General features: G+C 44.1%; 1 protein-coding gene across 2 annotated transcripts in view; it reads right to left on the reverse strand.

Moving 5' to 3' along the window:
- Positions 1 to 25770, reverse strand: part of LOC148543364 (dynein axonemal heavy chain 11-like) — a 361950-nt gene that overhangs the window by 279169 nt on the left and 57011 nt on the right. For both annotated transcript variants that reach the window (XM_088472011.1, XM_088472001.1), the window contains exons 12-17: positions 25376 to 25541; positions 24129 to 24231; positions 18913 to 19152; positions 15404 to 15565; positions 13568 to 13761; positions 10336 to 10498 (exon numbers count right to left, since the gene is read on the reverse strand). In XM_088472011.1, coding sequence (XP_088328137.1) covers positions 10336 to 10498; positions 13568 to 13761; positions 15404 to 15565; positions 18913 to 19152; positions 24129 to 24231; positions 25376 to 25541 — 1028 coding nt within the window. The remainder of the gene's footprint in view (positions 1 to 10335; positions 10499 to 13567; positions 13762 to 15403; positions 15566 to 18912; positions 19153 to 24128; positions 24232 to 25375; positions 25542 to 25770) is intronic.

The following is a 25770-nucleotide window of genomic DNA, read 5'->3' on the forward strand; positions in this document are numbered from 1 at the left end:
ACATTTGTCCTTCCCTCACTCGTCGTCAGGTCAACTCCCACTTTTTGTCTGGTACGCCTCCACTCATCGTCTGGTCTGCACCCACTCGTCATCTGGTCCGCCCCCATTAATTGTCTGGCATGCCCCCACTCGCCTGACCCTTAGAAAATACACAGGACTTCACAGTGCAGTAGTGTGCTCTGGCCTGGGGGAAGAGTCTGAGAGAGGGGGGCCCAGAGCACTGTACCCCTGTGGCCCCCCCTTAATCTAAAGCTGAGTAAGCAATTTTAAGCAGATCCTGCCATGCCCCAGTGTGCTAAAAAATTGTTGCCTGTTTCTAGTACAACTTATGTGGACAGAAATCCTGTGTCATGAGATAAACCAAGCCCTACAGGCTGACAGGTGGATAACTCTCTGCAGGATTGTGTTGTGCCTGTTTCAGCCTCATAATTAATATTCTAGGGCAGGTTGAAAATCATGGTCATGGAAAAAAACCAAATAAAATTTTTACTTTATGCAAACCCCTTGTGGTGCCATATAAATAAAAGACAATAATAATATTATATTTTCCATTATTTTATACATTTTTTATTTTAATTTTACCTGTATATTTATTATTGCCTATGCTAATTATACTTAATTGACACCAGTATTTTATTTTCATTCATATTTTAATTGTATTCTTCTTTTATTTCCATTTATTATTTATTTTCCACATATATACTAGTTTTTATTAGTAATATTTACGTGCTTATTATTTGACATTGCAATTGCCTTTTAATTTTCTTGACCCTCACAATATCCCTATCCCAGTCCCATGCCCCTCTCTTTGCCTTTCATCCTCCTCACTCTTTATTATGTTGCCACAGCAACCAACGCAAAAGTGTCCAATCACTGCACTGTACTACTAGATCGATACTATTTATTAAATATGTGCTAACCACTGTATCCAACACCTCTTCATTTATCCTAAATTTGATATTAAAGGAAATTTCCATTGCATTACAATTATATACTTATTGGTTCCTACTTACTTCTCCCTGCTTTCCCTCTTCATCTCCTTATTATAACAAAGCCCCTATTCTATTTTCACAATTCAAATCCTCCTTCCAATCTCCTGACAACCAAGTTTTGCGTCTAACTTTCCCCGCTCCTCTGCATCCATACTTCAGGTTTTTTTCCCCCACCATTTACCTATCCCTCTCTCATCTCATCAATCCTCCCAGCCATAAACACAGTTATACTCATTTTATTTTTTTCCGTAAATTCACCTAACTATATTCTTATTTTTGACGCCTCTGAAATCATATTGATAAAACAGATCATTCCTGGTGCCTTTGTGTTGCCACCCTACCTAGAGATACTGTAATCACGTTATTAATCTCTCGCACCACTTACCACTCCATGAGGGAGATATATCAAGGCTTGGGGCTCTATTTATTAACATTATTTTGACTAAAATAAAGTGACAAAGGGTGTTTTCACACTCTTTTCACATTATTTTAGTATCACCTATAGTTATTACAGGGCAATTGGAGTAGAATTCGTAAAATTCTACTCCAACCCCTAAGTATCACTTATTTTTAGTAAGCAGATCACATTTCCCATAATTGTAATGGGAAATGTGATCTGTCTGGTAGTTACTAAAAATAAATTGTGAAAAAAATACCCAGGGAGGCCCTGTGATAATAACGCCACCTGGAGATGGCGTTATCCAGGGTCTCCCCCGGTTACCGGACTCCTGCCCTGCTCTAACGGGGAGAGCAGAGCTGGGAGTCGGTCCCAGTAATCAGCTGTGTGGTCTAAACAGACCGCAAGCTGATTCACTGCAAAAAAAAAATAGTAAAAAAAAAATGAACTCACCTGACTCCAGGGAACGGTGATCGGGGCTTCGGGTGATATCCTCCCTCCAGTCAGCTGGTCTCCCATGCTGCACTGCGGCCCTGTCATCAGGTGATCGGGTCCCAGTGCAGTATGGGATATCACCTGACCGGAGGCATGGAGGGCATCACCGAAGGCCCGTCAATCATGCAGGTAAGAGTAATTAAGGGGGGGGGTGTCGCGAGGGGTCCGTGATCGCAAGGGGTGGGGCTTATCGCCGGGGGGGTAGCCGCGGCGGCCAGTCGGCGCATGCGCGGGCAAAGTAAATCCCTGTGATATTGCCTGAATTCGCAATGCGAATTCAGTCGTTAATATCACACTACAATCTGCATTCAATATGCGGATTGTAGTAAATAGAGCCCTTGGAGAGAGATAGAGGGGGGAGAGATAAAGTACCAGCCAATGAGCTCCTAGCTGTCATTTTCAAACACAGCTTGCAACATAACAGTTAGAAGCTGGTTGGTTGGTACTTTAGCTCTCTCAACTTCATCTCTCCAAGGTTTGATAAATATTCTCCCCCCCCCCAGTATTTTACTGTATCTCTCTCTCTTGCTATATATATATATATATGTATATATATGTATATATATATATATATATATATATATATATATATATAGCAAGATTGAGTTGTTTCCATTAGGTATTTTCCTTGGATATGTCTTTGTTATACTTTACCTTAGTTTTCAGTATGTAGTAACTTCTACATGTGTCTTAGGGATGGTCTGGTAGAATTGTTATGATTGATTACATAATTGACATTATATGTGTCTCTTCTTTGAAGTCCTTTAGTGAACTGTGGTGCTGTGCGCGGTATCTTGGTTTACTTTTAACCCAATTGGGTAGTTTATCAGTGGGTATCGGGTCTTTAATATATTTTTCAATTTAAATTTATTTATCATAGCTTGGTTATAGCTGTCCATTCGAGTCGGTGCATACACACGATCAGATTTTTTCTTCAGATATGGACGATAACGATTTAAAAATCGTTCAGTCGTTCATATCTGAAGGAAAATCGTTCATATCTGACATGCCTGAACGATGGACGATCAACGATGCGCGTTCCCGTTTGTCAGATAACGATATCTGACATCTGATGGGTTTGCAGTCAGACTTGGACGATTCCATTCATTTTAATGCAGTCAAAAATCGTTCAATCGTTCAAATCGTTCAAATCGTTCAAAACTTTGGTCAAATCGTCCAAATCGTTCAAATCGTTTAATCGTTCAGTCGTTCATCTGACAAATCTGACAAGTCTGACAAATCTGACCGTGTGTACGCTCCATAGTGTTTATTTGTTTAGTCCATCGCTAATAGTCTTTTTTCATTTTTTTTTTTGTGGTATCTGCCTTTTTTATAGAAATTATGTGATTGTGCCAGTTTCCATGGTGATGGGGAGCACCTCTTTGTCATCAGACTGCGCACAACATATGACTCAGAATCCGATGACGTGGTTGTATGGCGCCGCCCGCCGGGGGAGTGGTCCCGTTCCGGGCGCCGCGTTTGCTCACTGGGTGACTGAACTGTTTTAAGGTGAGATGTTTTATGTGTATTGTACTAGTGCTGATGAAAAAGTCATAATAAAGGCTTTGAAACATTGACTCTACACGCTGCCTGTCTATTGCCGTTTGTACCAGGAGTGCCGCTGTACTGTAGCTTCTGCATGAATCTTTTATTCGGGCACCCGGGCAAGTATTGTTGTTATAATGGGAGTGCTGGGCCTTGGTTGCTTGTTATATATATATATATATATATATATATATGTCAAAACTGGATTATTGGCTGACACAAGATCAGTTTAAAATTGAATCGCAGCGACACCATCTTGCGATTGGCCGCAAGACGCCATTTTGCGAATGGCCGCCTAAGCGCCATTTTAGATAAACTCACACTTTAGTACATGTGGCGATAATACTATTAGCATCATGTGATTGCATCCGTGACCATCGCCATAAATTACGGCGATTCACCAAAAGCCCATTTCATGAAAGTGCATAATATTATAATTCCCCTTAAAAGGATATATATTGCACTTAGCTAGAACCGAGCAAATGGCCACGTAATAACTAGCCTGTGTAGATAAGCTTCCTGGATAACGTCTGCTCTCACTCCAGGTGGCCGGCTAGAATACACACTTTACATTAGCAGGCTTCCTGCAATGAAATAACTTCAAAGCCAAGAGTGTTGTCTTAGGTTTGGGTCTTGTAGCTGGGCTAATCTGCATCCACATAAGAGTCTGGGAGAATAAAGGGTTTTTCTTTTGAGCCTGGGAAAGGTGGGGGCTGCTGAGAGAAGGGGCATGTGGAACTATAAGGCTCAGCATTCAACACTGCTAGGTGTTCACTTAGTAAGTGAGATTTAAGTGCACCATTCCTCATACACACATTAATACGCGCAATTGCACTGTTAACTAGTCGCATATTAGCGAATGCATAAGGCCTTGTATGAAAACACTGTTTTATTAGCTTCATGCGCACGCATCTGCCCCAAGATAACTAGCGTCTTTATATCAAACCCCGCATACTCACACATTACTTATCCACATAAAAGGTTTAATAAGCTTTAAGGTATAAGATTTAAGTTTGTTCAGTTAGTATAAATGCTGTGAAATAAAGATATTTGATAACTAAGATTTTATACATGCTAAGAAAGCCGTGTTCGGTTTCGTATTGATGCGTACTCTTTCAACAGAATTCCGGTATTATCGGTGTGGAGATCGCATCATGCATTCTCAACTTATGGACCGCAGAGACTTCAAGCAACAAAATGTATATTATATGAACAGCTGTTAGGATGATTGCATGGGGTGGGAGGGCAGAGACCCCCAGTTGTTAGAGGCTGGGATGAGTCTATTTGAACCAGCCTGTTAAACGCTCTGTAACAGATGCTTCCCCCCTGGGAACCAATGGCATAAGCAAGAAACTTCTCTATTGTCCTGTCTATTCTGGGGGGGTATAAATATGTGTGCTCAAGCACTGTGTTTTTAGTCTTCTTGCTGAATGCTGACTGAGGGGTTTCTTGCTGATGCCTAACATCTGGACCAGAATGCGCTGCGTATGTATACTGTACTTGGGTCTGTATAATTCCTTTGCACCGAATTGTGTCTGGATCAATAGCGTGTAACTGACTGTACTTTTACTTGAATAATACTTGTGCTTTGGAACCACAGATTCCAGGTCTTAAGTCTTTATTTACTGTATGACTGCGTACGCAAATTAGCGTCATCCTTAGAGGTTTATAGGTAGAATATTAGAAGGTATAGGCAGGGGTATATAGAGGTTCTGATCCAGTATCATCAATATATACATATATATATATATATACATATACATATAGGACAGGAAATGGAGCTCAGAAGGATAAAGTCAATTCTAATTATTATAGTATTCATTGTGTATGAATTAATCAGAGATTGTCTAATGTATGGATGAATACTCACCATAGAGGTGAGATCTACATTCGGAGATGTGGAGTCCTTAACAGGGACAATTCTTGAGTGTGAGTCTTTCACTATTGATCTACTGAGGTATTCCAACATTTTATCCAACACACAATCAAAAGCTGGAAATAGTCAATAAACTCCCAAATTAATGGAGTTGAGCTTATCAAGGATGTTAAGGAAGTTCTGATGCATTTCACAGGATAGCTGCTCACTTCATAAGAGAAATGAGCATTTTAATCACAGGGGAGTAGATGTATTATAGTGGCACATTAAGTGCCGCTATAACGCTCCCTGCTTCGCCTCTTTACCGAGGCAAAGCAGGAAGCATTACCGGTAGATGTGTGAACATCTCATCGGCCTGAGAGGGGGAGCGTTAACTCCCCCCTCAGGCGCTACCCGCTACAGACCACATCGCATCAGCCTAGTGCTGATGCGATGTGTGTCAGGCCCGGCCAGCTCCATTGAGCATGCGCGGGATCTCGCAAGTATCGCGAGATCCCCGCGCGCAGCCTGGAGCCGGCAGCTGCCACAGCAGGGACAGCGCTGTCCCTGCTGTGGGGATAGGCTCGCGCCAGGCTGTAGCTGTCGATAACGACAGCTACAGCCGGCCGAACGGTCGTGCGCTGATAGCCACGTCGGGGCTTCATACATCTCCCCCAGGGACCGCAGCAAGTGCTCAGTCTTTAGCCAATTAATGGCTGCTGGAGGACATTCTCGCTTGTAGTGGAGGAAGTCCCTGCAAGTAAGCATTTATTACCATTTATCTTTTTAATTGTTGCATACTGTCCATTCTAACCATGAGGCAGGTCTGCAAACACTGTGCCTCACCGGTGAGGGGTTAAATATTGTGCCCACTTACTCTGGGTCAATGCATAAAGCTTTTTTAAAATTGCTCTGAATGTGGCTGCTAATACGCAGAGCTCAGCCTGCAGCCTTACTTACCCCTGGTCTCCGCTTTGTGTGCCTGGGCAGCCACCGTCCATCTTTGCGGCAACACTCCAGCCGCAGGGCCCACGTCTCCCTCTCCACGTTGGCTGGTGTTCCTCATGCAGTGTGACATCATCCTCCAGAGTTGCAGGCAGAGTCCTCAGTTCATGGGCGCGGCCATCTTATCGTAGCCAGGGTCCACCAGTGATTCCTGGGTCTCTAGCCAGCTGGGAGTCTGCCACCAATCAGCAACCAGCACTGCATATATAAACCCTTCTTGGATGCTCATTCAGTGCCTGTACAACATCTTCTCCAGTCCTAGTATTTGGCTCCTGTTACCTTTATGCCTTGGATTTTCTATGCAATCCCGTGTTACGCTTCTTTGTCAAAAGTCACTACTCTGGGTACTAACCCGAAGCCCCTAAAGGCGCACACCTGTCTCTGTGATGCACCTCAGTGTACTACATCTGGAGTTCGACGCATCTTTGTGTATTCAAGACCTACACGCATAGCAAGCCAAAGTCACCACAGTCTAGCTGGATATACCTCTGTACACTGACCAAGGATTCTCGTCTCATCTTGCTAGGCGTACCCCAGTTACTCGGACTCAGGATTCCTGCATCTGTCCATTGAGGATAATTCAGTGTCATCTGACTAGAGCCCTGCTTGTCGTGGAGTTCCTACACTAGTCGTTCAACTCCCTGTACTTACCTTCCAGTCACAGATTCTCAGGACTCACGTGTTCTCTCATTCTGGACTGTTAGTTTTTAACTACCCATCATTCCCAGCAGTTTCCTGTCTGTTCCAATAAGACCACGTATAATTCATCACAACTTGGTTCTATCTTATTTCTCTTATGAGGAAAAGCTATCTGAAACCTCCTCAGTTTCTGCCAACATGGTCCCGGTCCACAGAGCCTGCTCCATCACAGGCGGCCAATCTTCCTAGAGTCGTGACAATCAGCCTCTATTTCTGCAGCCTTCCTCTTTGCTTGGTGCTCTGCAGCCTCCCTTTGCTGTCATATGTCTGAGTAGAGTTTGCAATTAAGTCTCCATGATAGTGACCACAAAGGAGCTATTAGAGTCTGCAGAAAAGAGACCATTATTTGGGACAGTGCCGACTGTCAAAATATTCTCGGAAGCAGAGAAGTGTCCAGACTTGCTACCTTCTCCATCCGAGTATGCTACCCCTCCAAAAGGGCTTTGAGCAGTTGATCCTTGTTTTTTCCCTGACTGGAAATTTCATTTTCCTCTTATTATTATTATTATTATTATTATTATTATTATTATTATCGTTTATTTATATGGCGCCACAAGTGTTCCGCAGCGCCTTACAAAGTACATAAACAAATAGGTTGATTTACAGTGACTTACAGTACAGTACAGTACAATACATTACAGGACATGGATAATATACATTGCTACATTCACGACCATAACACCCAGATAAGCAACAATGCAAAGCAATCAAGTGTTAGGTGCCCTGGTAGAGAGTACGAAGTAGATGAAGGTATAGTAAGGAGATGCACAAGAGGGTAGAGGGCCCTGCTCATAGGAGCTTACATTGCTTACATTCCTTACATTACTCATAGGAGCTTACATTGCACTGCAAGTATCTCAGTCTTGTCGTACGTTTGTATGCAGTCGCCATCTCAGCAGTAACACTTGCCCAGGCTTGCCTACCCTACCGATTTGGGAGCTGAATGTCGGCAAGTATGCACTTACCAAATAAAAATTGAAAAATGAAACAAGAGAAAGGGACGGGTCACGGGACAGAGAATCTAGAAGCACATGTAAGTCTTATAGGGCGGGATGCACTAATGGCCAGGGTTGGACAGGGATACAGGGGAAATCCCCGGTGCGCCCCACTGCCTGAGGGCCCATCTTCCTCCTCTAGGTGTCAGGTTCCATTAGATGGTCAGATACTTGGTGGAGTAGTACCACTGATCAACATAATGGCTTGGTTCCTTTCTATAGAAACTACAAGATTTGCCTATTGGTTAGCCAAGCATCTGTGGCACCTGGCCACACCCCTTAAGCATGGGCTAATACCACTGCATTCCCCTGGTGGGCCCCTCATGCCTCAGTCTGACACTGCTAATGGCAAAAATGCAGTCAAACCCCCAAAAATGCGGTCTATGAGGGTTTGACAGCATTTGTCATATGTACTAAGCTCCAGGAATGCGACACATTCCGGAGCTTGGACCCTGTGGGTAATGTCATCCAATCGGATCCCTCCCAGCACCCCTGCAGCGGCGCGCACCATTCTGTACATGTGCAGAGGGACTTCTGGGTATTAAACCCGGAGATCCCTCTATCGCAAAGGACAGCTTTTATCGGGAGAGCTGTCCTCTGCCATTTTAACCGCATTTCTAGGTACATACTGACGTAATCAACAACACAGAATTTTTATCAGATTGTTCATCTTATAATAATTGTATTTGCAGGGATGTAAGATTCCTGAGGTGGCGGGTAATCAGCCTGTCACTGACTTTAGAGAGTTGTGACAATCTCCAGCCATTAACAATAAAAAGGTTCACAGGTCTGAGTTTAATAGTGAGTTTTCCATCGTACCCCTTGAAAATCATTATAGGTATTACAGCTAGCCATAATATTACCAATATCTATCTTTCTGATCAACGCCAGCAGCCAGAATGCATAAATATTCCTGCCTATCCACCATACACATAAATACAATCACCCTACAACACAGATTCCCTGATTCGGACCCGCTCGCTCTGACAGAGCGCTCGCTCTGAATCAGGGCCGGGAATTTTTTTTTTAGAACGGCCTCCTAGTCTCTCGCATAGCTGTGGGTGACCACCCACAGCTACAGCGAGTGGCTATGATGATGGTAGCGATGGTCAAGACCATCGCGACAATCGGGCTTGTGACGAGACCCTTGTGGTAGGGTCTCGTGGCCGCAAGCCCCAGAGAAATTTCGGCTCTAACAGAGCCGGAATCTCTCCACTGAGGCCGCCCCCAAATGACAGGCGTTCTCATGGGAACGCCTCCGTTTGGGCAGCCACCCCCCCGGCCTGCCCACCAAAGGGGGAAAGCTGTCACTCAACATCGACAGCTCGCTCCCTTTGTTGCGAGACCCGGAGCGACGGAGTGCCCGTCGCTATCCGGGTCTCGCGCATGCACATGACGGAGCCTGCTCCGTTGTGCGCATACGCTCTGGGCCACCATCGACCCAGTTGCGAGCGCTCAGCGCTTGCGACCGGGTCTGAATCAGGCCCAGAGCCCCAACCATCTGGGCATTTCAAACAAAGGGGTCTATTTACTAAGCAGTGTTAGGAGACAGAGTGAAAAGTGAAAAGGTCCCAGCCAATCAGCTCCCAACTGCCATTTTTCAAACACAGCCTGTGAGATGACAGGAAGGTGGCTATTCAGCCGCACGAAAATGGGCTGCCTTATGAGAGTGTTATGGAAGCTACACGGGCGTGTCGCTGAAGCACTTGCACATACCTCCCAACATGACCCTCTTCAGGAGGGACACAATGCTCTGTTCCTGGACTTCCCTGGTAATTTATGATTGGGGGAGGCTCCAGGGGCGGGGTTGCAGCACAGTCCAAAATTCAAGTAGGGGAGTCACACCAACTGCCAGTGAGTCCCAGCCAGTGATGTTTGGCAGCGTGTGAAATGACAGTTGGTGTGACTCCCCTATTTGAATTTTGGACTGCGCTGCAGCCCCGCCTCTTACCAGGGAAGTCCAGGACCAGAGCATCATGTCCCTCCTGGAGGGGGTCATGTTGGGAGGTATAATTGCGCACAAAGACATTTAATCACTCACATTAGCGGCTGTACTCAAGACGGAAAATCTGCGACTACAGTGGGGCTGATTCTAGTTTTGAAGATGCGAAAGATGTTTGCATGTAAAGACGCACTAAGCAGCATTACAGCATCTGAAGATGCTGAAAGCAGGTGCCCCAGCCCTTGCACATTCAGGCGCACGCTTGTACTTCAGGGAAAGGGCTGATACTAGAATGAACATACAGTTGCAGACGCGACTACGGTAAAAGTCCCTGAAGCGGTCGCTGCAGCATCCGTCCCTGAATAAGCCCCATAGTATGAATGAAACCTCTTGCAAAAAACACATCTTACCCGGAGATCGTTAATGCTATACCCTTTACGGAGAGTTATTTGGAAGACTTCAAGTGAACTGAGAAAAGCTGCCAGGCGACACAAGCTTTGTTTGCCGCTACCTCCGACTCCAATCAGCAGAGCATTTCCGTATGGGGACTCCAGAATCCTACTAATGCGGCAGCTGGAAATATGAGAAGGGAGAGTGAGGAGACAATGAGCCGAATGCCTGACAGTGACCTCAGAACAATACAAGCATATTACCATTTAATCAAAAGGTTCTCGTAAAAAGAGGAGTGATCAGTATTCCCCATAATAATCACGTTATTTTGAGAATCTTCATTAAAATGCTATTTTTCATTTAAGAAATTAAGCTAGAAAAGAACATACATGCATATAAGTTTTTTTAGGAATTTTCAAAGAGAATTCTATTTATTCTGAATTTGACTGAAAAATAGCAATTTTAACACCATTTTAAGGGGTAAATTTACCAAAGTGAGAGCTTTTAGAAGTGTGTTTTAAAAGTGATGTTGCCCATAGCAACCAATCAGATTCTACTTAACATTTAACTAGCACCTTCTAGAAGATAATAGCTAGAATCTGATTGGTTGCTATGGGCAACATCACTTTTAAAACTCACTTCTAAAAACTCTCACTTTAGTAAATTCACCCCTACGACTATGAAAAAAAAAACCCCCAAAACTTTTGTTAATTTTGTCCATAATATATAATTAGCAAAGTTAATAAAGAAAATGTAGCAGCATTACAGTAGTGTATCTAAACATTGGATAATATTTTGTTAGTTTTGAGGTTTTGATATGAAATATGCGTATTTGATTTCATTATTTTTTTTCCCCGTATGCCTGCACGGGGCTGAATGGCAATTCCTCACAGGCAGTGCCGGCCTGACCATTACCCCGAGTACTAAACAGCAGAGGGCACAGTGAACAGCTTCCTGCAGCGAGCCGTCCGGCCAGAATTCAGTACCCAGCGCGACCACAAAGTGGTGAGAGGACCCCTCCACTCTGTCTGCTACCCGATGGCAACCACAATTCAGCCTACAGTGAGACCACACAAAGTAGAAATAACCCCAGGGTTGCCTTTCCACTCTGCCTCTGGCCGCTGGGCAACTGCTTGAAAAAGATCTCCCAATTCACTCTGTCCTAGATATGCAATAATGCTGATGTGTGTCTGGCTTCAAATGCTAAAAAGAGCTAGCTTGGCAGAAGCAGTACAGTATGCCCTGGAAACTGTTCTGTATCTATAAAAAGTATTCAAGGGCAATTTAATATAAAATGCAGATTTTACCCCGCTTCCCCATCCTGCAGAGAAAGCAGTGCTGCAAAGATTCCTGTCCAAGCATTGACAATTGGGAGAAAAATAGGTTCAGAGAGCGCAATATCGGTATGAAGTCAGAATGTCTCCCGAGATAATGTCTACATTCACAATCTCAACAGCAGAAGGTCGCGTTGATGATGTTGATGTAGTTAAAATGTCAACATCATTAATGGCATCACCTGCAAAATGTTGACATTGACAGAATGTCGATATCGAAAATGTTGACATTGTCAAAATATTGGCACGTCCATTAGGGTTAGCGTTAGTGTTAGGATTAGGGTTAGCGTTATGGATAAAGATAGAATGAGTCCAAGAGGACAGTGTAGATATTTCAACAATGTGGACATTACATCAGTGTCAACATGCAACTACTCTATTGTAACTAGTTGACAAATGTCAACATGGTTTATGTCAACATTATGAATATGAGCTATGGTCGCACATTAGCAGTAGGAGTAGGACTTCCGGGTTATAAACCCATAAGTCCTCACAAAGTAAAGGAAAGGGCAGGTTCTATTGGAAGACCTGTCTTTTACATTTATATTCGCAATTATTCATGCATACGGCATTAATAAACACTGCAATGCATGTGACAAGTGGCGGAATGTATAGCATGCAATATGCTCAGCATGATACCTTACAAATCAGAAATTGGACCTGATTCTGAGTTGCAAGTCATGAGGTTGCAATTGTGGACAACAGTAGCCATTGGAAGCCCTAAGAAATAACTGTCTGTATTAGAGAGGAGCGGTTTGGTTTTGCTGAAAATCGAACATCCCCGAACTCTGGAGTTGTGACCCTGCACGGATCACTTTTGGGTTCCGAGCAGAACTGAGTCCCGGCTCAGGTCTACCCGTAAATTCGGATCTCGGATCTAAAATCTGGATCTCGGGTTTTAGATTGCATGTAAACAAGTCCAAGTTACATGATTTTACCTTTTTTATAAATTTTTTAATATCCAAAAACAAAACGGAACCAAAACACTTAAGGGTGGTCTTGCCAAAACCAAATCCATAACATTTGAGGGTGGTTTTGCCAAAACTGAAGGGTCCGTGCACATCTCTAATCTGCATTCTGAGTCCGATGTAACTATGCAACAGCACATCATTCAGGCTTCTGGCCAAGAGCAGCCATCATGACTAGTAACAGCACTTACACCTCCCCATGCTTGGTACAGAAGATGCGACTGAAAATGGTGCATACTCTGAATGCACACAACTCAATATATGTTGCAACTCTGACTTCATGCCCATGAGATGCATCTCTTACATGCCAATGCCCCATTACCATTCACCTATTAGCGAGAAGCGACTGAGATGTATTCGAGTCCAGCTCAGAATAGCTCTCGGCTGATCTAAGGGGCTAATTCAGCAGTCCGCGCAAGTATCGGGAATCTACGCATGCAGAATGGGTCCTGCTAACATGCTAGCCCTTGAATACCTCTGCCTGATTGACAGGCAGAGGCATTTAAGGGGTAGTGCGGGGGTTGGGTGCCGTTGAAACAGGGGCATATCCACTCCGTTTTCCGGGAGTGGCATGCCCAGGATCTGCGTGAATGAATGCAGTATCCTGGGCTCGCAAGCTCGTTCAGTATAGGCTTATCACAGACATAGAAACGACTGCACGATTATAATGTCGTAATCGTGCTGTCATTTCTATGGGCTGCTAGTGGATGGGCAGCATAAGGCTTTTATTTCTGACAACCTCCATAAACTCTACTGTGCCACATTGTGTCACATTTTTAATAACATCTAGCCAGCGAGCATTTTCTTCGACATGCTTCTTTGTGTAACCCCTTTAATGCAAATACCCTGACAGTACTGGGTTAGACAGATACAATGCAAATAACACTGTTAGATGCATAGCTTAGCCATGTAGAGTAACCACAATGCTTTTCCATTCCATATCCACTCACATGTGCTGAATAGCTTCCTCAAACAGAACCAGGTTCATCGCGGCATGAATCTCATTATAGTGTTCAAGAGCATCTGATAGGATTCTCGTCAGCTTCTCCCAATCAGATAGTGGGAAGTATCGCGGTTCTCCAACCCCATGTGCATAGTGGCAATAAATTAAAGGCTTATTGATAAATATGTGCTCATCTACACCCTGCAAGAGAGAGAACATGATATGAATGTACTTACTGACTGCTTACAGGCTTGAAATATGGTTTAATTTTTCATATGTAGGCACTGTTCGCTCAACATATATTGTTTTATTTAAATACTGTATATAAAAGCAAGACTATATACAGTAGTTTACACTGCATACAAAGTACTAGTTTCCCCACAATAGTGACTGTGTTATGTACAAAGAAAAAACAAGGATGGATTTACATTTTGGATGCATCTATGCAGAGGTTCCAGCAAAAGTGGCCAAATACTAGTAAAATAGTAACGTTCTTAAGAGCATATTTATTAATTATCGGGTTATATGAAATTACTGTTTACCCGAATGTATTAATAATCACCTGCATGGACAGGAGCTCGGAAAGAATCGTATTAGAACTATCTGTTTCAGGTGGGATAAAGCCAGCACAGGCGTACTGTACTGTACTGTAGTTCAATTTGCTTCTTTTTGCTTTTCTTTTTGCATAACTTCCTAAGGGCCTGATTCATTACGGAGCGCTATTGCAATCGCAGCTGCGATCACGCACTCAGACCCACTGCGAAAACATGCTAATGATTGCAATCGCAATGTCGTCCCAGCCTAACATAAGGAATCCCACTTTACCTTAAATACATCCGTAATACTTTGCAAGACTGCAAAACCATCTGTAACATCAAGTAACATCGCAGCCTCCTGCACACTTGCACAAGGTCTGACCTTACTGAGGAATTGCTAACCTCATCGCACGCAGTGAAAGCACAAGCTGTGTATAGCATTGCAATAGCTAATTTATGCACGCCCCTGTAATGGCGTTCAAACGCACTGGCACGCCTGCGTTTCACCACCCCCAAATGGTCACTTCCTGTCAATCACTCTGTGATGGGTCTGCGTAGACACTGCGATCGCAGTCCGGTCACAGTGGAGCCTTCGTGCACGTGCACTGCGATGCCTATGCATGCGCAGAACGCAACAATCAGCCTACTGCATTCTTAATCGTAGTTGCGATCGGTAATGAATCAGGCCCTAGATCTGGTTATGGTTTTGTGTTTAGCTGTAACTGTCCATCAATGTTTGCGTTTTTGATAACCTGATTTTCCTTTGTGTCTGTCTATGCATTTCCATAGTTAACTTTCTGTCCATTATTAATTGTCAGCTTCAATATTTGATAACCTGATTTTTCCTTTTCCATATTTCTTCGTATTTCCATAGTTAATTTTCAGTTCGTTCTAATTTTAAGACTTAAAATGTTCTTCTTCCCGTTATTACCTCCAATACTTTCTTGTTTAACTTTAAACACATTGGCTGCCTTTTATTCCACAAAACGGTGCTGCTATATTGTATGTAGGGAGGGTTAGGGTTAGGGTTAGGGGGGGAATTAGGTTAGCGATACTTACCTTAGGGACGATCAGGATTTTCACTCTCACTATTCACTAAATGCATCTCACCTGTATTACATAGACAATCTCGTCTGTGTAATTTCTTATCCATATCTGGGTCCATACATTTTATATATTATATTTTATTATGTTCCACTACCTATACCTATCTTACATTTTTTTTTACAAATTAAAAATTTGTGAAAAAACAAAAAACAAAAAAAATCCAAAATCTTCTTACAGAACATGATGAGGTAGAGTCCTACCTCAAAAAATCTCTTTGCCGTATCGATGAGCATCTTTTGAAAATGTTCTATGTCCTTTTCTTCCATCAGCTTATCCGAGTACACTCTGCATGATTCGTGCAGCCACAAGTGGACTAAATCGCCGGAAAAACGGATACACTCAGGAGATGCAAAAAGTATTCCCTGTAAAACATAACAAAGATATGTCTAGAAATGAAGGAGACATAGGGCTCTATTTACTACAATCCGCATGTAAAATGTGGATGTAGTGTGATATTTCCGACTAAATTTGCATTGCGAATTTAGGAAATATCACAGGGAATTATCAAAAATCCCTTGCAGACACAGAGCTTGCGAAAAAACTCTGGGCCTGATTCAGAGCCGCTTGTAAGCGGCCGCTCGTTCGCTCCGAGCGATGTTCGCACATCTGCGCATGCGTATGGGTCGTAATGTGCATGCGCCAACCAGTCAGTGCGGTCGGAAATCGAGCACTCGCAAAATAGCGAGTGCCTGCTAATTTGAGTGACAGGATGAGGCGTTTGTGGGTGGTAACAGGGGAAGGTGCCTGAAAACGGGGAGTGGAGATCCGAACGCAGGCGTGCCAAACGGTCAAAACGGGCGTTTTAAGGGTGTGCATAATTAACAAAGCAGCGTCATCGGCCAAGTCACTTGGTTGTCTCTTAGCCTGAACTGTTTGCATGATTGCAGTAGGAAAATCCTATCACAAGCACTGCGAGCAGTTCAGACGCCTTTCGATGTACTCGATTAATCTAATAAATAGCGGAGATGACGTAAGATGCGAGCGGCCAGGGGGCGTCTTTACAAAATAGCAAGTGCATGTTTCGTTCGCTCGCTCACACATAGAGGCGTCAACAGACCGCAAAGAGCAAGCACTCAATTTAAATAGCCGGCCCCTTTTTCTGAACGAGTGAGCGCAAATAGCGTCCGGATCTGAATCAGGCCCTCTGTCCCTGCGAATCCCATCTGCACACTTCTCCCTGTATTTTGTGCAAAAATACAGGAAGACTGTGTCTACAAATGTGCCTGGCGACGGATACCATGACCCCCCCCCCCCTGCTTAAACACACCTCCAGTGATCGGTGCTCCAGTGATGTCCTCTGGGGCTCCGGTCAGCTGGTCTCCCATCTCCTGCAATGTGACCCAGGTCAGCGGTTCTATGCAGCAGCTGACCAGGGTCACAGTGCAGGAGCCGGGAGACCAACTGACTGGAGCCCCAGAGGACATCACCGGAGCACTGATCACCAGTCCCTGAATCAGGTAACTATTTTGTTTTTGCAGTGATCAACTTGTAGTCTATTTAGACCACACAGTTGATCACTGGGGCCCAGCTCCCTGCTCTGCTTGTTAGAGCAGAGTAGGAGTCGGGGAACCCTGCATAACGCCATCTCCAGGTGGCGTTATTATCACAGGGCTTCCCCCGGTATGTTTTCACATTTTGTCTGGCCAGATCACATTTCCCATTACAATTATAGGAAATGCAATCTGTTTACGAATTCTACTCCAATTGCCCTTTAGTAAATTTATGTGAAACTAAATGAAGGTGAAAATGGTGTTAAAACATCCCTTTTTACTTTATTTTAGTAAAAGTATTGTTACTAAATAGAGCCCATAATGAGAACAAGCATATCTAGGGAAACATGGGGATATATTTACTAAAGTGCAGGTTTTTAGAAGTGGAGATGTTGCCCATAGCAACCAATCAGATTCTACTTATCAATTATCTAGTACCTTCTAGACGATAATAACTAGAATCTGATTGGTTGCTATGGGCAACAACTCCACCTATAAAAACTGCACTTTAGTAAATTTACCTCATGGAGTTTGGAGTTACACATTTTTCCCACTATAGCATTTATCTCTACTCTTGTGAATCTATATATTATTTATTACATTGATTTCTGTCGCTCTTTACTTTGGGGTCTGACATAAAATAAGATTTCAAATTCCAATTATATGTAATAAAATAATAGATAGATAGATAGATAGATAGATAGATAGATAGATAGATAGATAGATAGATGATAAATTAAATTAAATAATTGAAAAAAGGAACTAAACAATATATGTAAAAAGTATAGGAGAACAGAATATGTTTTACTTTCCAAAACCAAGAATTACGAAATTCCACAACTTCCTCACCTCCTTCCCTGTCCCCCTGTCTGCTGACTTGTAGGCACCATTTTATCTGATGTCAGGGCTGGGCTGGTACTGTAACTGTATATTATAATACATAATTTTTACAATACAATAGAAACATTTTTGATTGTGTCTATTGTTGTCTCTTCGTGGATGTCCCAGCGCTTTCTTAAACTTAACATGTCTAAGACTGAGCTGATCATCTTCCCACCCTCTTCCATAACCTCACTTCCCACAATTTAATTATCTATTGATGGCACAACTATCTCCTCCAGCCCCAAAGTGCGCTGTCTTGGAGTTATCCTAGACTCCTCCCTCTCCTTTAAACCGCACATTCAGCACCTCTCGCAGTCCTGCCGTTTTCACCTAAAAAATATCTCCAGGATTAGACCCTTCCTCACCCAGGATGCCACTAAAACCCTCATCCACTCACTGGTCATATCCAGATTGGACTACTGTAACCTTCTCCTAGCTGGCCTCCCGGTCTCTCACCTCTCTCCACTACAATCCGTTCTCAATGCTGCTGCTCGGCTCATCTTCCTCTCCAGCCATTCTACATCTGCTTCCCCTCTCCTTCAAGCCCTACACTGGCTCCCCTTCCCCTTCAGATGCCAAATCAAGGTTCTTACATTCGCCTAAATAGTCCTCACCAAATCCTCTCCCGCATACATTTCTGACCTTCTCTCCCTTCACACTCCCACCCGTCCACTTCGCTCAACTAATGCATGCCGCCTCTCTTGCCAACTGATTACTTCCTCCCACTCCCGCATCCGAGATTTTGCCCGTGCTGCTCCCTACCTTTGGAATGCTCTCCCTCTCCCTATCAGACTCTCCACCTCTCTACAAATCTTCAAACGGGCTCTCAAGACCCACTACTTCATCAAGGACTTCCAGCTGTCATCCTAACCCACCTCATGCTCTTTCCTTCCTATCTTCCCCTTCTGTGTCACGCCTGTCTGTCTGCCCCCCCCCTTTAGAATGTAAGCTCTCATGAGCAGGGACCTCTTCCCTCATGTGCTTCTCTTTGCATTTTCTTCTACTCTCTACTCCCCATTAAGGCACCTAACATGGGACTGCCAACTCCCGGCAGCTTATTGTGAGCGCTTTAATCACTATTTCAGCAATGTGTATAAGTCGTGTCCTTGTCCTGCACTGTAATGTACTGTAAGTTACTTGTCTCTTGTTTACCTATTAGTTCTATGTACTGTGTAAGTCGCTGCAGAACACTTGTGATGCCATATAAATAAAGGATAATAATAATAATAATAATAATAATAATAATAATAATAATAATAGTTTATGCCCTGTTTGGGGGCTTTATGATATGTCTGAATCACAAGAAAAAAAAAAATATAATAAATGATTAATATTACCTGAAATATATGGGTCAGATCTCTCAGGTTAAAAATATAATGAAATCTTATGGCAGTGGGCAAAAAATTCTGGGTCATTTTGTGATGTAGACAAATAGCCGCTTGTATCAGTGCAGACAGAGACTTGACCACGCTGTAACTGAAGCCGCCATGTTGGAAATAGGCACCTAATATCTTGCTGTAGATGGTTGTTATTGCTTCTGACCCAGGAAAGTGCACGGCGAATACCGAAAAGTGTCTCTAAAAACATTGAACACAAGACATGATGATAAACCTGCAAACTTGTTACACAGTTGTTATGGAATGACCAGTAAGTCCCATACATGGATTAGGCAGGTAATATACTGTACATTGTTCTGCATTACATTACCATTCCCCTGTAGATCTGTCACAATGTAAAGTTTTACATCTTTACACATCATTTATTCCCATCAAACATAATAAAATATAAGCTTTATTGAACAGCGTTTTGAAGTCCATGTATCTGCTGTTTCTATAACTAACTATAGCTGCACCTCTGGTGCTATGCTGGAATAGGCTCTGCATGCATGTTCCTCGGGTGGAGATGGAGGCCTCTCAGGGTGGTCTAAACACTGTTATTTGCCTTAAATACACTTACTGGCTATTATTTTTCCGTTGCAAAAATCAACTATTTGATGCCATTTAATTGCTTCCAATACTTTGATTTTGTGTCGACCAACAACAGCCGCCTGCACTGTCCCGCCATCTTTTTTTGGCACTTTTTGGTGGGTTGAGGATATTTTCCACACACTTTTTTGTACATCAAAGAGGACACAAGGGAGCAGCAGTAGGACGCAAAAGTGATGAAAGCAATGGGTTCAACAGGCAGACAGGACAATGGAAGACAAACATGAGGCAAAAGAAAAGAAAAGCGAGGAAGACACAATACCCTCGGGCGGAAGAAGCCATGAATACGGACACATGCATTGCATTTTTACCAATTCAATCTAGTGTAATAGTAACAGGGCATGCTGCGTTCTAGCAATAGTGGGAACGATCCCATGAGAACCCAATCATCCTATCATTTATTTGCTTTCATATGTTAACGGAAGAAAAGCACATTAATAGCAGACGGGTGTGACTGAGCCCCTAATGCTGCAGTGTCATATTGCACCGTGTATGCCTCTCCTTACATAGAGTCTCATTCAGACCCGCTCGCAAGCGCCTGATCGCTCGCAAGCGGGTCGATGTTTGGCTGTGCGCACGTGCAGCGGCCGCACTGCGCATACGCAAGCCCCGGAGCGAGAGAGAAATCCTCTCGCTCCGGGGCTCACTACAAAAGGGGCGGCTGTCGATGTTGATCGACAGCTCGCCCCATTTCGTAGGCATGTCGGGAGGGTGGTTTCACAAACAGAGGCATTCCCAAGCGAACGCTTGCCATTTGTGGGCGGCCCCACTGACATCACCAGTGATGTCAGTGGGAGAGCTTCCGGCTCTATTAGAGCCGAAAGTTCTCTGGGGCTTGCGGCAGACGAGACCATACCAGAAGGGTCTCGTCGCAAGCCCCGATGGTCGCGATGGTCTTGACCATCGAGACCATCATCCTGGCCGCTCGTTAAGGCTGTGGGTGGTAACCCACAGCCTAGCGAGTAGCCAGAAGGCCGTATCATTTTTTAGATGTAGCTGCCCTCATTCAGAGCGAGTGCTCGCATTTTGCGAGCGGCTCTGAATGAGGTCCATAGTCTCTTATTAGCTGCCTGTACGAAGGGAACCAGTGTGATTCTGCTGTTAAAACTCCAGACACCTGCTATGTACAGAACCCAGATGAAGTGCAAACAGCTAAAGTGACTATACACACATTGCAAAGCAGTCACATCTATGTGATTGCACCAGCCCACTCTTCTGTACGTGAGAGTAGCCATCATCATCATCGGCACTTACACCTGCCCAATGCTACGGGCAGAAGACCCATCTGACTTTGGCGTCCTCTTTACATATGCGTGCCTAAACGCCCACAATACACCCCAACACTTGCAGTTTCTGCCCACTTGCCACTCAAAAACACACATTTAATGACCGTAGAGATATGGCTGAGATGTGTATGACTTTGAATTGTGTGTACAGTATATTTGCAAAGATACGTAGGACGCACGCGACACATGCACATCGGATGATTGATCGCAAGCTGTGGCTGCATATGAGTTGCGTATGATTTAGAATCAGACCCATTATCCTTAGTCAGGTGGGGAAGTAGTCAGGATCCCGATGGCCGGAATGCCGGCTGCGACATCCTGACAGTCACAATCCCAACAGATTATGACGGTATTAGGGTTAGGCACTAGGGGTGGGGTTAGGGGTTAGACTGCAGGAGGGGACGGTTAGGGTTAGGCTGTGGGAGGGGTGGATTAGGATTTGGGTTAGAATACTTACCAAAGTCTGTCGGGATTTTGACCATCGGGATGCTGTTGTCGGTATTCTGACATTCGTCATTGTCGCCATCGGAATCCGTACCGGACCTACCAGGTGACGTACACACGCTACACAGCACAACTGCAGTTATTCACATAAACACTGTGCATGGGTAGGGGTTTGCAATAGGTTTCTGGATGTACCGGGCATAGGTAGAGTAGACACAATCTGATTGTGAATCTGGTTGTGAAATGTAATCTCTGACTAATGTTCTTGTGACATTTCAGGGTACAGAACCGTATATAAGCAGCACTGCAGACCGAAGAAGTCTGCTTGTTCACTTCCTTCACAAACTTATTATGGAGCTCAATAGAGGCCACTGGAGAGCCATGAACGTCAACAACTAGTGGTCTGCAATAGCAGGAGAATTTTGACTGACTTTTGGGGAGTAAGCACTGTCTCAAATCACTGTGTTTGAGTGGTTTGCAGAAGTTTGGAGCGGGAGACATTCCTTGGAAGACGAGGAGCACTGCGGCCAACCTGTGTCCATCATCACCGAGGAAAACTTTCCATAATTGAGATGGACACCAGGGTGACTGTGGCCCAGTTAGAGAGGAGATAGGCATGTCAACGGGATCCATCCACTCAATACTCCACGAAAAACTTGGCCTTAGCAAGGTTTTTGCACACTGGGTGCCCTATTCAGCCGACTCGAGAGCAGAGGTAGGCTCAGGTGACATGGAGCCACAACATGCAGGCCAGGTTTGATGGTGATCTCTCAGGGAGATCATCAGTGGTGATAAATCCTGGATCTACAGTTTTCATCCCGAGCCCAGTGGACCCCAGTTGGAGGTGCATCTCCATAGAAGTTCCGACATGAGCGCAGCGTGGGCAAGCAGATGGTAGCTGTTTTTGTGGCCAAGACTGGTCATGTAGCTACCATACCACTCGTGCAGCAGCGCAACGTCACTGGGGACTAGTACACCAAGCAATGTCTGCCAGAAGTGCTGGAAGCCATTTCTAGGTGCCGTCCTAGAACTTGTGCTTGTGGTTACCTTCTCCATCATGACAATTCATCTATCCACGACTCCAGGAAAGTGGCAGATGCATCCAGGAGCTTGGTTATCTGCCATATAGTCCACACCTGGCCCCCTTCCGGCTTCTTCGTTTTCCCACAAATCAAGCGCAAGATGCGTGGGATTCGTCTTCAGTCACCGGAAGCTGCAGTGGAGACCTTCATCCAGCACGTAGAAGACATACCTGCTTCGGAATGATCCAGCTGCTTTATTAAGTGGTTTGAGCGCATGCAACTTTGAATAGACTACTCTGGCGAATACCCTGTTAGCCCCTCTCTGCTGGAGGTGCTGCAAGGAAACGATGATACATATTTGGTGGGACTGCTCCCTCATTAGTCCATTCTGGCAGAAGATAATTTGCTTGACTTCAAAGATTTTAGGGCATTCGGCTCCCTCTGGCCCTGATTTCTGGCTTCTTTCTCATTTGACCATTCCTGTTTCCCATTATAAAAAATTGCTTCTCAAGCACATTAACAATGCTGCCAGGGCTCTACTGCCAGTCCATTGGCGCTCTGAGAATCCTACTACAGCGTGGGAATGATGTCAACGCCTTTATTTTTTATATGACTATGGATGACATCTTCTTTTCAGCCCCTGAAAAACATTCGGAATTCGTGACACTATTATTTAGCTGGATTGATTTAAAATCTTCAGCGTCCTATGCAACCCTTGTGCCGTGGGCCTGAGCAGCCTCTGGATGACTTGGTATCTGCATAACCCTCTCTCCCACCTTTCACTCCCACCTCTTTCTCCTTTATTCATTTTTCTTATCTGTCTTCTCTTTTTCCAGATTTTGTTGCTGTGCAATTGTGTACACTTCATTTGTTTTATGCCAGTACTCAACTGTGTTCATTTCATTCCTGTTTTGATGTTAAACAGCATTACCTATGCACTTTTTGTGTACGCGCTATGGGCCTGATTCAGAGCCGGACGATCTGAAAGAGCGCTCGCTCTGAATCAGGGCGTTTTTTTTTTTTCTTTTGGAGCGGCCTCCTGGCCGCTCGCATAGCTGTGGGTGACCACCCACAGCTATAGTGAGCGGCCATGATGATGGTCGCGATGGTCAAGACCATCGCGACCATCGGGCTTGCGACGAGACCCTTGTGGTAGGGTCTTGTTCATCGCAAGCCCCAGAGAGCTTTCGGCTCTAACAGCCGGCTCTAACCGTCGCTAGCCGGGTCTCGCGCATGCGCACGACGAAGCCGGCTCTGTCGTGCGCATGCGCTGTGGGCCACCATCGACCAGGTTGCGAGCGCTCAGTGCTTGCGACCGGGTCTGAATCAGGCCCTATGTTTATTTTTCAATTGGTTTCTGTGATACAGACAATCGTTTTAAAAATCTTCTGAAAAGAAAGAATTTATAAAATAAAAATAAAAAAGTAACGTTCACTTGTAAATATAATACTGTTTGTGCATCTGGAAACTTATTGCACACGTCGTGCAAACAAAGTATGCACACAAACAATTTGTAGCGCACCCTTCCACATGTGCATTTTATATATATATCAGAATTTAAATGGCTGTTCTGGTACACCTGTTAATGGAACATTTAGTTTATTCCCTAAATTGTCAAATTAATCTTCTTATACTGTGTCTGTTGTAAAGTGCTGAGAAAACTACTGGTGCTATAAAAATACAATTTATTATACAAAGATGTACTGACCTTTTTCCCAGTCGCTATGGTTACTACAGATCATATATCTGACAGGTCAACTCAAGCATCAAATGCCTCGTACAGTAAAGACAAGTGACATGCTGAATGATATATTACCTGGAGCCGAGGATTAATGGAAAAACTTCCAGCAGTGGGATTCATGCACGTTATGTATTGGCAGTTGTGTATTTCTTTAGCTACCAATTTCTGTCTGTCATACCTGTAGTAATCACATAAACACAAATACTAACTCATGTGGTGCCAGGCTCAATGATCGCATCCAACTTACAGCTCTGTTATTATCTAGAAACAGGCAAACCATGATATCAGATTGTGAATTGTAAGAAGGAAATAAATGAACATATATATTAAGTTATTAATTCATTTTAGTTCATCAAAATATATAGATTTTTCAACTCTTCTACTCTTCTTTTACATTACTGCAAAACAACACATCTCCAGATCTAAGACACCAGCAAGGCAGCATACACATGACCCCTTGCTGGGGCGTAACTAGGTATTTGAAGGCCCCTATGTAACACCCTTTGGTGAAAAATGTATATGACACATGTAACTTTGATAAAGAAGATGGGCCCACCTCAGCTCTAGGCCCCATAGCAGCTGCACCCCTTGCACCTATAGTAGTTATGCTCATGACCCCTTGTATGTGTCTGTGGTATGTGCTGCCTTAGCTGAGTATAACAGCACAGTCACTGTGTGGAGTAGGGATCATTGATCCCTATGGAAAACTACTCATGAAAATCATTGTGAAAGCTATGCAATACAGCACGTAACAGTCGTTGTCATTTCAATGTTTAAAATCAGCATTGTGTAGTTCTCAATAAATGTATACAGTATCAATTTTCAGTGGACAGAGCGTCTGATTCAGACCCGCTCACAAACGGGTCGATGGCCGGGCAGTGCGCACGCCGCGTGAGCCCTGGAGTGAGTGAGAAATCACTCGCTCCGGCGCTCGCATCCAAAAGGGGTGGCTGTCGATGTTGGTCGACAGCTTGCCCTGTTTGGTAGGCGGGTCGAGGGGGTGGCTGGCCAAACGGAGGCGTTCCTCATGGAACGCCTGCCGTTTGGGGGGCGGCCCCACTGACATCAGTGGTGAGCTTCCAGCTCTATTAGAGCGGGAAGCTCACTGGGGCTTGTGGCAGACGACACCCTACCACAAGGGTCTCGTCACAAGCCCCGATGGACACCCACAGCTTAACGAGTGGCCTGGAGGCCGGACAGCAAAAAAAAAACAAAAAAAAAAACCGGCCTTCAGACCTGTGAGCTGCCTCCAGCTGCGAGTGGGTCTGAATCAGGGCCAGAGTCACATAAGAAATGAATGTAGGGAGGACACGTATACTCACCAATGACTGTAATCTAGGTGTTGTCTAATTAAGGTATGAGGCTGCACTGTACTATAAGCATCAACTTCTGGCATGTTGAGATCATCTATAAAATAAATCAGTTTTTTGGTGCCTGGCGGGGAATAGTTCCGTCCAGCTCTCTTTTCCAAGGGTTTCTCTAGTATACCTGTTAAAAATAAAATAAGAATAATACTTATTTCTAATATTACTGTGAGTATCTGCATTCCAGATGTTAATAAATACCCAATGACATGAATCACAACTGAAGACAATTATTAGATTAAATTCACCAATAAGTACAGTAGAGATGGTTTTTTTTTATAACTTCACATTATTACTAGGGATGTGCGCCGGACCATTTTTGCCGGATTTGGATTTGGTTCTAATTCGTCGTC

Source organism: Taudactylus pleione, unplaced genomic scaffold (assembly GCF_031769625.1).
Source record: "Taudactylus pleione unplaced genomic scaffold, aTauple2 ptg000004l, whole genome shotgun sequence".
Taxonomy (NCBI): domain Eukaryota; kingdom Metazoa; phylum Chordata; class Amphibia; order Anura; family Myobatrachidae; genus Taudactylus; species Taudactylus pleione.